Source organism: Mustela nivalis, assembly GCF_964662115.1.
Source record: "Mustela nivalis genome assembly, chromosome: 10".
NCBI classification, from domain to species: Eukaryota; Metazoa; Chordata; class Mammalia; order Carnivora; family Mustelidae; genus Mustela; species Mustela nivalis.
Genome location: NC_139029.1, coordinates 89298568 through 89315616, shown reverse-complemented (window position 1 = coordinate 89315616; position 17049 = coordinate 89298568). Strand labels below are relative to the sequence as shown.

Sequence of the window (17049 nt, the reverse complement as noted above, 5' to 3'; positions counted from 1 at the left end):
ATATTTTTCTGTTGAAAATATTGTCTGTTGTGTTCCTTGTCCTTTATAGAGAGGGCTCTAAAGAATGTTCTACCATTTCAGATAGAAAAGAGATTTTCTCTGAAAGCGGCTTTATTCCAGATTATCAGCTATGGATCTTTGACTCTCATGCATCCCCTCTTTGTGCCTTGGCTACCAAGAAGCCCAGAGTGACATTTTCTCCTCACTTATAACGGCTTTCTTTGTATTAGTTTTTCCATTATGGCTATCCATCTTGCTCAACACAGATTCAGTGCTGATTCTAATGGTCATGCTCAGTTTTTACAAATCCGTTTTGAAAGTAGTTGGGTTAAAAACAAACTTTTAAAAAAGTTCTCCAGTTTGCTTTCACCTTGAGAATCCTGAACATCTGCCTGATGGGCTTCAAGGCCATTAAGAAGGCTGTAAGTCCCTATTTCACCCATTTAACTTGTGAATGAAAACAGCAGGGAGAATCGTAGGAAAAATCCATGGCTAATGTGTGCTTAACAAAGCCCCATGTACTCTGAATGAAACCAAGTCTCCTCCACACACAGGCGCAAACCCCAACACACAGAGGGAGAAAATTGCTTTTGTGAAAATCTAAATTATATGATAGTCATAGACTCAGCATTTCATCCAGTTAAATATTAAGAAGTGATAATCAAGTCCTTATTAATGAGTGAGATTACTAGAGTTATTAGGTGGAAATGAATTTAATTCCATGTGAAATCGAATACATAGCCATGCATTTTCAAATATTGAAAATTTCTTTTGTTTTACATCTTATTTATAATTTATGTAATGCATAATTTTTCTTATGGCTTTCTTTTCTGTGATAGGAATCCACTTTCATGGTTCACAAGCTGCATGCCCGTTTTGTTTCTTCAAGTACGGAGATACAAGTGACCATAATTAAAACACCATTCTCGGTTGAGTGTGTGTTAAAGTCAGAGATTCAGTTCTGTGTTTTGAAGTTTTCCAGTCTCTCACCTCTCAGGCCTCAGAAATAGCTGAGTTAGAGTTTTAGAGTTTACATGTCTTTGCTGGGAGCATTTTTCCAACCAAGAATAGCTACTTGGGCTCCGTTCTCATAGTTCCTGTCATCATTACAACTTTCAAAAAAAATTTTTTTTCAGTCATCATATCCAGAGATGGCAAATGAAAAGATGTTTCTTTTATTTCAGCGTAATATCAACAACATCAAATACAGATGTTCAAGTGGAGGACTTATTAGAGAAGCAAAAAGGTTAAATTATAAAAACTGTAGAACCACATGTTTTGATCAAATTTAGTCATACTTTTAAATGGAAGAACTGCAACATTAATTGGCCTTCCAAAGTACTATGTACTAATACAATGTAATAATGTGGAATCTTGTTTTGCTTTGTTTTACTTTTCTGCACAGAAACGGACCAATGGACTCCGAAGAAGCCCCAGACAGGTGGATCCAGGTGTGTTTCTGGTTGCATATCTATAATCATGACTTCAGTTAAGCGGTTATGAAAGTTATGGGAATTGCTGTAGAAATCAGACAGATTGTTTGCCTTTGTTCTTGGCAGTTTGGTATGTACTGTGTGACCAGAAGGCGCCAGTCTAACGTGTAAATCATTTACCTGACTGTGCTCTCTGGGCCAGGTTCACAGGATGAGTAACACCAGTACCTGAACAATTGACTGAGCTGGTTATTTTCTTACTGAACAGCCTCAGGCTGCTGGGTTAATGCTAGCATAGCTAGTGCCCTCCACCTTCTCCCTCTCAGATATAAAAAGAAAATCAACCGAGACAGCACTTAAAAGTTAACTTTTCCAAAAAAAAATTTTAAAAAATAAAAATTAGGTTTTTTAAGGGGGTGGACAGAGCTCATAAACTAGACAATCTTGGTACCCTCTGCATTTGGGAAAATACTTTTCTTTACCCTTTATCTGTACCATTTTATAAGAAGAATGAATTTAAGGACTTTGTGAATAAGAGTCTTCCTCGGGGACCAATTATTTGTCTACAGAGAGGGTTCAGTTGTTTTCTATTTAACATCGTGAGGTTTGTTCTGTCATTGTTTTAATTATTTTTTCATCCATTAAACAATGCCTTCCACAGTTTAATTACCAAAGATTTGTTATGTATATGGTCATATTATTGTGGGTAAAGGGTATTCATAGCTAAAGGATTCTAAATATATGAACTTGATTAATACATCAGGTGGGACATGAAGTAACCTTGCTGGAAAATAATCTGGATTACGTGTTTTGTTTTCCCATCATAAACAGTGTTCACCTAGTTGTAAAGCTTAGCTTTCAAAGCATTATAGCTCTTGACTGAAACCACACCCATGGTAGCCATGCCAGTTTATGAGCTGTTTGAAAAGATTTATAGGAGCTTTGTTGCCTCTGGCTAGAAATTGCCTCACTTATGTCCTGAAATCAGTCTAAATCTTCTAACTACAGAACAAAATTGAGGCCATTAAAGAAATAGGGGTTTTGGTTTATTTTAATAGTTCAAACTTTCCCAACACAATACCCTTTGCAGAGGATTCTGCAGTAATACTTAGAAGTGCCTTCTTCTGTTCTATTTAGTAGGACCGTATGTCTGTCTGCATATTTTTTTTTCTTATTTTGTGTGAGTTATATTATTTTTATTTTGGAAAATGATCTAACCTTTACAAATGTTATTTTAAAAATATTTTCTCTTTCTTCTATGGGCATTTTCATTTAATCCATTTTCTTCCAAGGAGCTGAATTTCTATAGTGTGTCATTAGGAACACATTTGACAATTAACAGTTCACTTTATAGCCAGAATTTTTAGGAGCCCTTAGATTATTTAAAGAGAGATATAGTGAATTCATAAATTCTAAGTATAACAAGGTTTTGACCAATAATATGAGAGTTTATCCTCAAGTTGATGGCTGTGCCTAGGTTCCACCGTTCTGGTATTCCTAATTTGTCCAAAGATTTTAGAACTTCATGAAGAATAAGCTTACAAATATAAAAGAATGGGTCCTATATGTTATGTTTATAAGAGAAAAATGTGTATACATAAACACACACACACAGCCCTACACATTCACATATATTGTATATCATATAGTTTTCCTTAGGTTTGGTAATTATATATGAGCATTTTCTCATTTCTCCACATTTTAAGGAAAAAACAACCAAAAAGCAAGAACAAATAGTTGATGATCTTGCCTCTTGTAGGTGTTAACATGGTAACACCTGTTTCTCCCTGTCAGTGTCTTTTGATGTTAGGCTTGAATTATGTGTTTAGAGTTGGTTGTCTTTTGCATCTTTGCTCCTTTCAGTTGTAACTGGCAAAACTTTTTTTGTTCAAAGTTAACCCTTGTTTGATCACTGCCCTGCACTAAGTTGGTCCTGATAGAACTATCATTTAGCACACTTTCACAGTTTTTACATTCATTCCAAGAGGTTTAAATAAGGAATCAGCCAAACCAAAGCTTCCTCAGCAAGGACAAACTGCTTCCAAGGGATATTATTTGCTCTTAGTGCTTCCGTTAATCTTCTCTGGCTAATTTAGTTGACATCTCCAAGTGCTAATACACTGACTGCTTTCCAGCAGTCAGTTACTTAGGGCAGTCTGTAGGGAAAAAAAAAAAACCAAACCAACCCAGTTAACTGTAAATGTTTTTTTGGAAAGGAACTTAATACATAGTTTTATGGGTAGTAGGTGCCTAATAAGTACTTGTTAAATGAATTAATGAATAGCCGTATTCTTCTTCTGTGCACATTGGCTCTCTTGCTTTTTTTTTTTTTTTTTAAAGATTTTATTTATTTATTTGAGAGAGAGACAGTGAGAGAGAGCATGAGTGAGGAGAAGGTCAGAGGGAGAAGCAGACTCCCCATGGAGCTGGGAGCCCGATGCGGGACTCGATCCCGGGACTCCAGGATCATGACCTGAGCCGAAGGCAGTCGTCCAACCAACTGTTGGCTCTCTTGCTTTTTAAATTCTTCCTGACAAAGTGGAATGACGTAGTCATGGAGTGCCAAATAGTTCAGTGGTAAGAAAGAAGCGTGGCTCTGGGGACCCAGCGCAAGTTCTCAGTTGCTGTCGACCTATGGCAATTTCTTTCCATCTCTCTGCGGTAGTTTCCTCATTAAAGGACACTAATCGTGGTACCTACCTTATAAAGTCATCGTGAGCGTTGCACGAGTTAATAGGTATAAAGCACAACAGCACCAGGTGTGCAGTAAATGCGAAGGGGGGCGTTGTTGTAATTATTACTTTATGATAGAGCATGGAGCTTAATGGGGAACCTTTAGTCGCGTGTAGAAGAATCAATAATATCTGCCAGATATTTCTTTGTAGACAGACCCAGAATTTTATGTTCATTTTCCATTGAAGCTAGAAGTTTCATAATTACAGTTGTTTTCAGATTTGCAGTTATTCCCTGCTTCTCTGGTGGATTTCCAAAATATTTTGTGTATCTTCTGTGTAAGAAGAGAAGCAATCAACAGTGCTGGCTGAGAGGTTTTTGGCGAAGCTGATGAAGTTGTAGAATATAGGTGAGGTTCAGTGGGGGTGAGGTTTGGAGCCGGTGACCAAGAATTCTTGAGACATCTTTGGTGCAAAATGGTGGTTTATTAAAGCAGGGGGACAGGACCCATGGGCAGGAAGAGCTGCTGCAGAGATGGAGGGTGTTGAGGGATGGCAGGTTGTTTACCATGGGGTTAGGGGAAGGTAAGGAAAAGGGAGGTTTCAATAGAACTTTCATATGCTAAAGAGGAGGCCTTGCCATTGCCAAGGTCCTTTTGCCTCTAGCAGGGTATTAACATTAAGATAGTTGGGATATTCAAGCCCCGCATTGGGCTCTCCGCTCAGCAGCAAGCCCGCTTCCCTTCCTCTCTCTCTGCCTGCCTCTCTGCCTGTTTGTGATTTCTGTCTGTCAAATAAATAATAAATAAAATCTTAAAAGAAAGAAAGAAAAGAATGTCACTTATGTCCCATCTAGGAGTGGGGTGGGTGGGGGTGAGTTTGCAAGGTGTCAGCCTTTTGCTTTGTCCTCAGCCAGCCATTTGTTCCCTCATCAAAGCTAGAGTAGTGTTTGTGATTGCATTAAAGAAACAAAAGAAAGGAAAACCTCCCAAGTTGAAAACATATCGTGGGGTTCTGTTCAAACGAAGAAAAACGTAAGCTATAGGTTTGCACCATGTCTTGTTAGCACATTTCCAAACACTCACTCTTGGGGCACATGGGAGGCTCAGTCAGTTAGGCATCGGGCTCTTGATCTCAGCTCAGGTCTTGGTCTCCGGGTCATGAGTTCAAGCTCCATACTGGGTGTGGAACCCATTTAAAACAAAAACAAAAGCCATTCACTCTTAATTAATAATTGTGGTTAATCTTTATAGAAAATATTTACAAAGGGCTTTGCAGTTTATTTTTTCTTGTCTTCTATGGTGTGCTATTTATCAATTTATGATCTCAGCTACTTTTATAAATATACTAATGTGTTAGATGCAAATTCTGGTAGCTCTTTGGATATCTTAAATATAGCAGGGTATTTTCATCAGTTTGTACTTTTCTTCCTAAGACAGATGTTGGTTTCAGGAAAAAAACACTTGTAAGAGACAGATCAATTATTTCAGGAACACGGAGGTGCTAGGCCTTTTTCAAGAACATGAGATCATAAATCTCAGAATCTGAGCACTGGTATAATATTTATCACCTACAGTGACCCTCAAGGTCAGAGTTGCCAATTACATTTTAATACTGAGCTTTACAAATTTCCTTCTACGTATAAAATACACAAGATTTATTTTAGTTTGCATGTGGCAAATCTGTATACCAGGCCATGTGTTCTTTTTTTTTTTTTTTTTCCCATGTGTTCTTTTGATCAAGCCCATGTTTTTGTCTTAAATTTGTGCAATTCATAGCATCTTGTATTTCAGTCCATAGTCACCAGCTTTTTAAAAAGTCAGGCCCTTGTTCTGTGTGGTGCTGCCTAAAGATTAGGTAGAATAGATGGCAAATATTTAGGTATCTCATTTTCTTTCTGATCTTAAGTTACCCATGTGATTCATGATAACCTTGAATAGTAAATGAACAGATAATGGTTAAATGATAAAAGAGTTCTTTCTGAGAGCTCTTGCTTTTCATATGCTTATTGTAACTTTTGGTTACAAAGGGAAACCTGTGGCTTGGAAACATTGTCTTTTCTTATTCACTGAGGAGATGTCCTACAGTTTCTTAGCAGAGACACCTTCAAAGATGGTCACTTTCGCTTTCAGGTGGGTAGGATTGATATGTAATGCCATTCCTATTTGTTCTTGTATGAAGAAAGGAATTCAGGAAAGAACTTTTTCATTACCAGCTTTGTATACCACAATAAGCACCAGCAATATCATTAATTATAAAACATAGCTCCTTTTCATAAGGAATTTATATTCTGCCTAAAGAAAGAATAGATACAGGCACAAAGTCTTAATTGCATAAATGCATGTATGTGGGTGTACATATGAAAATATTTTAATATTACATTACTCTTTTATATGCCGACTCACTATAGTGTCATAAAAAACACAGTGAATAGTCTGGTAAACATACCAAAAAAATCTAATTATGTAGTATGTGCAAAAAAGCAAATGTAATTGGAAGAGAGGAAGGAGTACATGTGGGCTCATACTGCTTTTAGTTTGGGTTGTCTATGTATGTTTTTATTTATGTAAATAGCAATTTTGCTATGCTGGCTTATTGAATCACAATTTAATACAGTTTTCCTTAATGTTTTAATTTCAAACAATTGTTGAACTCATTCCAAATCTGAACAGGGTTGTTGATTTCTTTTAGCTTTGCTTCTAAACATAATGTCAATTTGCTCAGTAGAGAAATTTTGTATTTTTAGTTTCTAAATACAAAACATTGATGAGAAAAATAGCAGCCCAGGATTTTAAAAATCACTGATCTAAAAATACATGTTTTTCCTTTTTTATGGGGGAGACGAATGTATATTCTTGAAGGCTTTAGTAAATGAGCTTTTGTCTATAATAAATAAGTAACAAAGTATCCATAGATTATGATATTTCCATATTAATCAGTCAGACCTACTTCTGTCTTTTCTGTCACCCTTAAAACTAATTTCTCATCAAATATAAATACTAATCTAAATATTGGGAGCATAATGGTAAATGGGTAAAAAATATATTTCACACTGAAAGAATGAACTTGAAAAAATTAGAACAATAGAACCCAGTGTTTAAGATTCATGGCACAGAAATGAGAAATTCAAGCTGTGAATGAGTGCTGGGAGCCTGCTCTGGTTTTTAAAATAGTTGATTTGTTCTCAAGCGTCTATTAAATTATAGGCGGTAAGACTACTTTTGCACTAAGGCGATCGATCCCCTGGTAGGTATTTTCTGGACTACTACCTTTTTCATTCCTTTTACCTTGATGACAGATTTCTGAAATGTCCATCCTAGTCCCATGCTCACATCCTTCTCTGGTTTGGGGAGGACTTATTTTTTCTTTTCGAGTCTCATGCCAGGCTCATAAAGGGTCACTGTTGCTGTCATCTAGCAGGTTTTTCCACCCCTTGCTAAGCCAGTGTTTTCCACCTGCTTGGGTACCTCTGGCATAGGGACCAGGGTGAAGCAAATATTGGAAGACCAACACAGGGATGTTTTTGGTGGGAGACACAGCATCAGTTATGTGATTATTGAAATAAAACATTAGCAATATTATATATAGAACCTGCCTCTGGGTCATTTGTGCACTGCTAACTGATTATTTCTGTTATGATAGTAATCATGTCTTTAGAAAGCAATGTATTCGATATTTAGAAAAATATTCTAAGGAGGAGGTCTCGAACCTGGGGAGCTGCTTTTAACATTTATCACTGAATAAAGGAGTCCTTACTTGGAAAGTCAAGTATGGCCTGGGCTTCCTTTTTATATCTATGGTCCTGGTAGTCAAATATCACATTTCAGAAGAAAAAGAATATGCTCTATAAAGCCAAGTACACAAACAAACTTTAGGAATTTCTTGTGGGTCAGTGTCCTCTGGCAACCACGTAACCTTGCTCTGGAGCTTTATTCTGAAGTAAGGCAAATGAAAGGAACCAGTGGAGTCAGAACTAGTGGCTTCAAATAGTATATAGTAGTTCTATATATAAATAAGGAGAATGATTCACAAGTTAATTAGAATACTGGAGGTCAGTTTGTGGAATTTCTATCAAAATGACTCATGTTGGCAATTATATCTTTCAGTACATTCAAATCCCATGTCGATTTTTTAAAATTTTAATTTGAATGAAAAGAAGAGCTTATGTTAGCTGCTTGTTTTCTATAGATAACTTTTTTGAGATTCATTCTTTTCTACATAGATATTAGAACTGTATGGAAGCGTACCCATTTTGAGAAACTTGGAATTTTGTTGGAGAGATAAGACAAACAAAAATAAACATGTCCAACAGTAATACTGTGTGGTATGATGAACCATTAAAATTCGTAGTGTGTAGTTGACTATGTGGGAAATGTGGAAGAATTCATGTGCACTAAAGGACACAGGACAAGGAGATAAAATATCTGACAGGCACATGAAAGTAAATTTACACTGACCTGTAGGTGTTTAAAGTTGCCAGTCTCTTACTAGGTTTGGGTCTGCTCAATTCATTAGCACCCAGTATGCTTTTGTTTGTCAAATGACATAAACCCATTTCAAACTAGAAAAACAAGTTAAAAGGGGGGGGGGGTGATTTCCCTATGAAATCTGTTTTCCATAAGAAAGAAGGACTAATGGGGCGCCTGGGTGGCTCAGTTGGTTAAGTGCCTGCTTTCAGCTCAGGTCATGATCCCAGGGTCCTGGAGTGGAGTCCCGCATCCGGCTCCTTGCTCAGCATGGAGTTTGCTTCTCCCTCTCCCTTTGCCTGCCACTCCTCCTGCTTGTGTGCTCTCTCTCTGTCAAATAAATACATGAAATCTTAAAAAAGAAAAGAAAGAAAGAAGGGCTATGTTTGCAGAGAATGGGGAGGGGAAAAGCTTTGTCTATGCAGGGCTTTGTGTATGGGCATTCCTCGTTTCATTAGCCTTTGCTCTGTTGCTCTTCCCAGATACTGTGTTGAAGGTTTGTGGCAACCCTGGGCTGAGCAAGCCTGTCGGTTCCACTTTTCCAATAGCATTTGCTCACTTCGTGTCGCTGGGACCCATAACTCTTGCAACATTTAAAAAATTTTCATTATTATTTTATTTGTGGTGGTGATCTGTGATCAGTGATCTCTGATGTCACTATCAGTTGTTTTGGGGTGTCACAAACCATGCTCCTATAAGATAGCAAACCTAATTGATAAATGTGTCTGTTTCTTATCTGGTCCACTGACTAGTTGTTTCCCTGTTGCTCTCCCTCTCCTTGGGCCTCCCTTACCCCTGAGACACAGCAGTATTGAAATCGGGCCAATTTTAATACTTTTGTGATGGCCTCTAAGTGAAAGGAACAAAGGCTAGAACTGATTAAGCTTAGAGAGAAAGACCTGTCAAAGACGTGTCAAGAGGCCAGAGAGGCCAAAATGGAGGCTACTTGCGGTAGTTAAATTGGTGAATGCAACCAAAAAGTGCTTGAAGGAAGTTAAAAGTGCTACTCCAGTGAACCCCTGAATGATAAAATAGTGAAACAGCCTTATTGATGATATGGAGAAAGTTTTAGTGATCTACAGAGAAGATCAAACCAGGCCCCATGTTCCCTAATCCAGAGCACAGCCCTAACTCTTCAATTCCGTGAAACTCAGGAGAGGTGAATAAGCTGTGGAAGTAAAGTTGGAAGCCAGCAGATGTTCATGAGTTTTAAGGAAAGAAGTCCTTTCCATAACCTCAAAGTGCAAGTTGAAGTAGCAAATGCTGGTGTAGAAGCTGTAGCAAATTATCCAGAAGACCTAGCTAAGACAGTTAATGAAGGTGGATACAATAAACAACGGGTTTTCAATGTAGATAAAATAGTCTTCTATTGGAAGAAGATGCCATCCAGGACTTTCATAGCCAGAGAGGAAAAGTCAATCCCTGGCTTCAGAGCATCAAAGGACAGGCTGACTTGTGTGTTAGCAAAAGCACTTGGTAACTTTAAAAGGAAACCATTGCTCATTTGCCATTCCAAAAATCCTAGTGCCCTTGAGAGTTAGATTAAAACTACTCTGTCTGTGCTCTATCTGGAGAACAGCAAAGCCTGGATGACAGCATATCTGTTTTACAGCATGGTTTACTGAATATTTTAAGCCCACTGTTGAGACCTACTGCTCAGCAAGGAAGTATTCCTTTCATAATATTACCACTCATTGACTATGCACCTGGTCATCCAGGATCTCTGATGGAGATGTATACCAAGATTAATGTTGTTTTCATGGCTGCTAACACAATGTCCATTCTGTAGCTCATATATCAGGGAGTCATTCTGACTTTTAAGCCTTACTATTTAAGAAGTACTTAGATAGTGATGATTCTTCTGAAGGACCTCGGCAGAGTAAATTGATAACCTGGGAAGAATCTCCATTCTAGATGCTACTACGAATACTCATGATTCATGGGAATAAGTCAAAATATCAATATTAGGTGTTTGGAAGAAGTTGAGTCCAGCCCTCATGGCTGACTTTGAGGAGTTCCAGACTTCAGTGGAGGAAGTAGCTGCAGATATGCTGGAAAGAGCAAGAGAGCTAGAATTAGCAGCAGAGCCTGAAGATGGGACTGATTTGCCACAATCTCATGATAGGACATGAATAGATGAGGAGTTGTTTCTTAAAGAAAGTAGTTTCTTGAGATGGAATCTACTCCTGGTGAAGATTACTGAGAAGATTGTTGAAAGGATAACAAAGAATTTAGAATATCACCTGAAGTTAGTTGATAAAGCGTAAAAGGGTTTGAGAAGACTGATTCCAGTTTTGAAAGAAGTTTTGCTGTAGGTAAAATGTTATCAAACAGCATCACTTGCTACAGAGAAATTGCTTGTGGAAGGAAGAGTCTATTGATGTGGCAAACTTCATTGTTGTCTTAGTAGGAAAAAATCCCACAGCCACTCCACCCTTTAGTAGCCACCACCCTGATCAGTGAGCAGCCATCTACATGGAGGAAAGACCCTCCACCACCAACAAGATCCATCTATTGGGATATTTGCTGTGTTGTGGCAGTCTGAAATGAAGCTGCAGTATGTCAGGTGTGTCGGTACATGTCAGTATGTCTATTACTGCACACAGTGAGTTTCAGACATTTTCCTCTTGGGCATACGATGGCTGGGCTTTCTACTTTTACTTTGTCTTCTTCCCACTTGGATACTCTTCTGATTGTTTTCTTATATGGGAAGAGGTGAATCTGGAGGAACGTACCTGAAATGGGACATGGTCCACCCCACATAGTCTTATCCCTGCTGTCAGCTTTAAGTTGCAGACCAAGACAAGCTTTCTTGCTTCCCAACAGCATTTTGTAAGCATGTCACTGTACCCAAAATACACGTTTGATATATATTCCTTTGGATGTAGGCGTTATGTTTCTAGAAGGCGGTAATCCTTTGTTCCACCATTATCTACTCACAGATTAACATACTATTCATCCATCAGATTAGGAGAACTGCAGAAATGGGACCTAGCACGGCATGTTTCATGGAGGCACATGGGAAGGAAGGTACCAGATCTTCATTGGAAGGATCAGCGTGCGAGGGGTGGAGAGTCAGAGTGTAGGCCTTGAGGCATCAGGTTAGCCACAGCCTGCCTCTGTGGCAATAAAGGAATGATGAGGAAAGAAAGGGAGGGAAGAATCTTCCTTCTTCTGTCGGTTTTAGATATTTCCACTCCCATCAATGTTTTTAGTCATTGGAGGTAGCCCTGTGCCGTGTTAGACCAAGAGCCTTGCAGTGGCTTGTGTCCTGTGTCTGTACTTATTAGTTGTACAATCTTGGGCAAGTTAGAGTGTCTTATCCTCTCTAAAGTGGAACCAATAGCAGACCTCCTACTGTCATTGTGAAGATTATATTAGGTAATAGATAAAGCATTCATTAATGTGATGTAGCACATCTCTGTAAGTGATAGCAGTGGTGATGGTTCTTACTAATACTTACACAATCCTGTAATCATTTCCATTGCTATCTAACAAGCTTCCATAAATGTAAGCAGCTTAAACAGCACATATTTATTACCTCAGGGTTTCTGTAGGTCAGAAATCTGAGCATGAGTTAGCTGGGTCCTCTGCTTCAGGGCTTCTTATAAGATCTCACTCAGGATGTTAGACAGGACCATGTCTCATCTGAAGGGTCAGCTGGGAAGATCCACTCTTCAGCCTGCTTATGTACTTATTGGCAGGATTCTTTTTGGCTATTGAATTAGGTTCTCAATTCCTAGGTTTAGCTTTTGGCCAGAGGCTGTCCTCAGCCCTTAGCTGCATGGGCCGCCCCATCATGGCTGTTTGCTTCATCAGAGTATGCAAGCCAACAAGGCAATAGAGTCTCCTAGCAAGGAGTCACAGGTCCTGCCTGTGTTCGGGGGTGTGGATTAACCAGGTGTATGGATACCAGGAGGTGTTATTGGGGTTTAGTAGGGATCATTGGGTTCCATCTTAGAGTCTGTCTGCCACAACCTTTGAGATACTGCTGTTTTTCAGGGGAGGCAACCTCAGCTCTGAGAAGTTTAAGTAATTTACCCAAGGTCACAAAGCACCTGGCTAGTACCAGGACTTAATTGCAGTGTTTGGCTCCAGAGACCTCACTCTTACAGAGATTTTCTGTGTCCCCTACTTATGCCAACTTTTGCACAGAGAAGAGCTTATTTCCTGGAGTTCAGCTGTATAGTACAGTGCAAAATTAGCAGTATGATCGGGTCTGTTTTGCAGAGTTCATTAGTGACTGCTGTTACAAAGCAGATTTATGGGTGATTTTATTTTATGCATTGTTAATTTTGAAAATGTTAATCTGAAATTGCTACAGTATTTCAATTAATTTGGATGATTAAAACTTAGCACCAGAAGAATCTCTAGCAAGAGATAAGGCAGCTAATTAGAGGTTCTGAAACAAACAACTGTAGACACTGGCACAGAGACATGCTGGTGGAACTCACTCTGCTTCACAGTTTTGAAATGGAAAGAATAATTTCTGGCAGTCTCAATATTCAACTTGAGCACAGTTGACTTTTTTTTTTAAAAAAAGCCATTTTAAGGAGTTAATTATTTAAAGAAATGTAGACTTTTTTAATATTGTGCATTTCTGGAAAACTGCCTCCACATTATTTTGGAGTATTGTCTTTTGGATAATTGTAGCTGGTGACAGAAATACAAGAGACATTTGTTTCCAAGGTATTTTTCATATCATGTATGGTATTTCATGGTTTTTATATGTTTGTTTTTTCTGAATTTAAAAGTGAGACAGCACAGACTTTTTAAAAATATTGATCTTCGATAAATTAGTTTTGCATTTTGAAGAATTCTCAAAATTTCAGAAGCTATAAGGAAGTATAAAAAAATTTCCTGGACAAATTGCCCATAATTCCCTCACTCAGATGATAGCCTTTGTTGTTGTTTTTTTACACATTTTTCCTAGTACTTTCTTTTCTTTGTGTGTAGCCATATGTTTATAAAAGATCTGTATTTCCAATTTAGTATTCTGCTCTTATCACTTAACTTTGTCTCATGAGCATATTTGTTTATTCACATGTTCATTCAACCATTTGATAAGTATGCAGGCATAATGTTAATTTACAAGGATGAACAAGAGGTGTTTTCCCTAACGCAGCAAACAGTGTCATGAAGCCAAAGGTAAGATTTGAGATCAGGGTAATACAGGGGCTATGCTTAAAGGGAGCACATATTTTGAATATGTCGACATCGGGAAATGATGTCTAAACCGAAAGGATGTGAGTAGAGGATTGACAGAATATGAATAGAGACAGGAAGGTTGCAGGAAGAAGGAAGAGCTCCAGCAAAGGCCTTGGGTTGGAAAAAGTACAGAATGGCTAGGGTTTGAGAGGGAGAGCTGTATACAATGAGCACAACCAAGGCAAGGTCTTTATTTCCACATCAAAAATGTGACTGTATTCTGAAGGGCAGAGTGAGCCTTTCAACTAGAGGATATGTCTTCTGAGACTGGTTTAAAAGATCATCCTAGCTGAACTGTGAAGGGTTTATTGAATCATTAAATAGTCTTAAAAAAATATTGGGTTCTTTTAGAATTATTTCTTGTTGGACGAGAGTCTTTCTAATTTTCATTATTATAAATACTATTTGAAGAGCATCTATGTGTGAATATATTTGTCCATTTGGCTGACTAGTATTATTATTTAAGAATGGAGTCAGAAAAGTGGAATTTCTGGGTTAAAATTCATGAATTCCTACACTCAGGATATATATGTTGTGCTAAATTGCCTTTTAGAAATTTTATATTGAATTATATACCCACCATTTCTGGCATGAGACTGTGTCTCACCCTATGCTTAATGACACTTCTTTTTACTTTAAATCATTTGATGAGAAAGGAATAGGATATTACCATTTATATATAGTAGTTCATATCATAATATGAACTTCATTACTAGCAATATAGATCCTTTTTAATGTTTATTGGCTATTTGTATTGTTCTTCTGTGAATTATCTGTTTATACCTTATCCATTTTTCTATTTAGGATTTAGTGCTTTTGTAAATTATTTGTAAGACTATATCTATGTTAATGATATCAACCTTATATTTATCAAAAATTTTTTTCTGGCTTGTTTCTATAGAAACTTTTACATTTGCATGTGGTCAAAATGATTGATATTTATGTAATTTTTTCTTTTTTCCTGCTTTTGTGCTCAGAAAGTTCTTTCCTTCTGAATTCTGTTAAATACTTCTAGTCTTACTGTTTAATTTATGTAGCATTTAGCCCATGTCATTTAACTTACATAAGTAATTAAAGTTCTGTGAGCAGTTCTGGGACACCTGTGTGGCTCAGTTGATTAAGTATTTGCCTTCAGCTCAGGTCATGATCCCAGATCCCTGGGATCAAGTCCTGCATTGGGCTTCTTACTCAGAGGTGAGTCTACTTCTCCCTCTACCTCTGCCTGCTGCTCCCTGTGCTTGCGCTCTCTCTCTCCCTCTCTCTCATTCTCTCTCTGATAATAAATAAATAAAGTCTTTAAAAAAATAAAGTTCCATGAGCAGTTCCAAAATGAACATCAAAATATTTTGAGGAGCTATAGTGTAGTACTATATACTATATAGTGCAGTACTTCCAATTTTAGTATATATGCTGCCGAAGCGAGCACTATATAGTGTAGTACTATTTACAAAATTTAAATTTACCTTTTGTGCATGTTGCCTAACAACCATATTGCATTTACTTTTCATTCTGTGCTTTATTATATAGCTACTTTCCTCAAATAATAAATTATCTTGTGCAAAATATGTCACAATATATGCTATGTATAGATAGCCAGGGAATAGTATGTGTAACAAATACAAGAATGTAATATTGAGATAATCAAGCTTTTTTGTTTCTAAACTATGACAAACTAAGAGTCCGTCTCCCCAGACTTTCTAGGAGCAGGAGAAAAAAAATGTTTTGTGTTTTGTTTAAGTTCAGAGTATCTCCCACCTCCCATTGCTCTCTTTCCTTCTGTAAATATACATCCTTCTTAATTTTATAGATCTCTTGTCATGTTTACTTACACTGCTGCTTCTGGGCCTGAGACTAGGTTTCTTATTTTATAAGATTTTTGGTTTTAATAATTTTTCATTAAAGTAAGAAAATTTCCACTTCAACTTTATTTGAAAAATGCTACAGATATTCCTCATTTTCAAAACAATGTGGCGGTTTTACATTTTAGAGCTCTAATTTTAGAAAGTTTCACACGTTGCTATGAAAACATTGTGTTTAGTAAGTAGTCTTTCTTGGGGAATCCAGTTGTAAGCAGATAGAATAACGACTTTGATTTCCTACCTGGCGTATTGCTCTTGACGATCTAGTCAGGGGACATGCTTCTAGATGGATGTCCAGATAACAGCAATTTTGCTTGTAGTTTCCTACTATCTTACTTTATTTTTTTTTGTAATTTTTTTTGTCATTTCATTTTATTTTCAGTATTCCAAGATTCATTGTTAATGCACCACACCCAGTGCTCCATGCAATACTGCCCTCCATAATACCTACTACTATCAAGGGAATCATATGATGCCTTCAAGTCAGAACAGAACCTTCCTTCTTAGGACAGAGAATTCTTTCAGTTTGTTTGGGGCACATTGACAGATTACATGGATGAAGATAAAAAGTATTCATGTATTTCTCCATCAGCACCCCCCATTATATTGCTAATATTATAGCTTCTAACTCCTAGAGGAAGAAACTTGCCATTTAAAAAAATGTAATGCTATGCTTTGGCGATGCCATTTTTTTAAAAGTTAAGAATCTTCCATTTAAATTCAAGTAGTATCCAAGAACAGAATCTGGCCAATGGTTTTGAAAATATGAAATGGTAACACCTTCTTGGAATCTCAGACTGTTCAAGGATGTTTTTTTCTAGCAAAACAGGAAGAAATTGGAAAAAAGCATATGGACTCAGGTTGAGCATATGAGATATTTTCAACTTGAATCGGCACTTTACTCATATTTGTAGTGTGACTTAAAATTAATTTTGGTGAAGCATTTAGATTTGAGAAAGAGAAAAAAAATCCCTATCTGGAACTAAATCAACATTTGTGGCATCTCATTAATCACTGCCTTATGTAACCACTTTTCCCACCTAAAGAGAAGCTACTGGGATGAGAAAAGTTTATAATATTAATGCCAAGTACAGATCTTCCCTCTCCAAAAAGGAGTTCATTAATCATCATCGAAGCACAAGAACAAACATACTTCGTGTCTCTTGCCAATTTTTTTTCAATAACATTTCTGAAAGGCAAAAAAAGAACCCCATCTTCCTATTTTTTATCTTTTTTTGAAAAGGTTTTAATCCGGCTGTTATTTAATTTGTGATGATGTTATATAAATTTAACATGCTCTGAGAATGCACTTGCTTGGTACATAGCAATAAAGGGTATTGACTGAGTTTGGACCCCGAATCGCGGAAATCCGTATGCAGATTGCTGGTTTTGTTACCTTCCTGCTTACGTG

General features: G+C 37.3%; 1 protein-coding gene across 5 annotated transcripts in view; it reads left to right on the top strand.

The window, feature by feature from the left end:
* The window catches only part of VAV3 (vav guanine nucleotide exchange factor 3), a 357610-nt gene that overhangs the window by 246786 nt on the left and 93775 nt on the right, over nucleotides 1–17049 (top strand). For all 5 annotated transcript variants that reach the window (XM_082688262.1, XM_082688260.1, XM_082688261.1 and 2 more), the window contains one exon: nucleotides 1406–1451. In XM_082688262.1, coding sequence (XP_082544388.1) covers nucleotides 1406–1451 — 46 coding nt within the window. The remainder of the gene's footprint in view (nucleotides 1–1405; nucleotides 1452–17049) is intronic.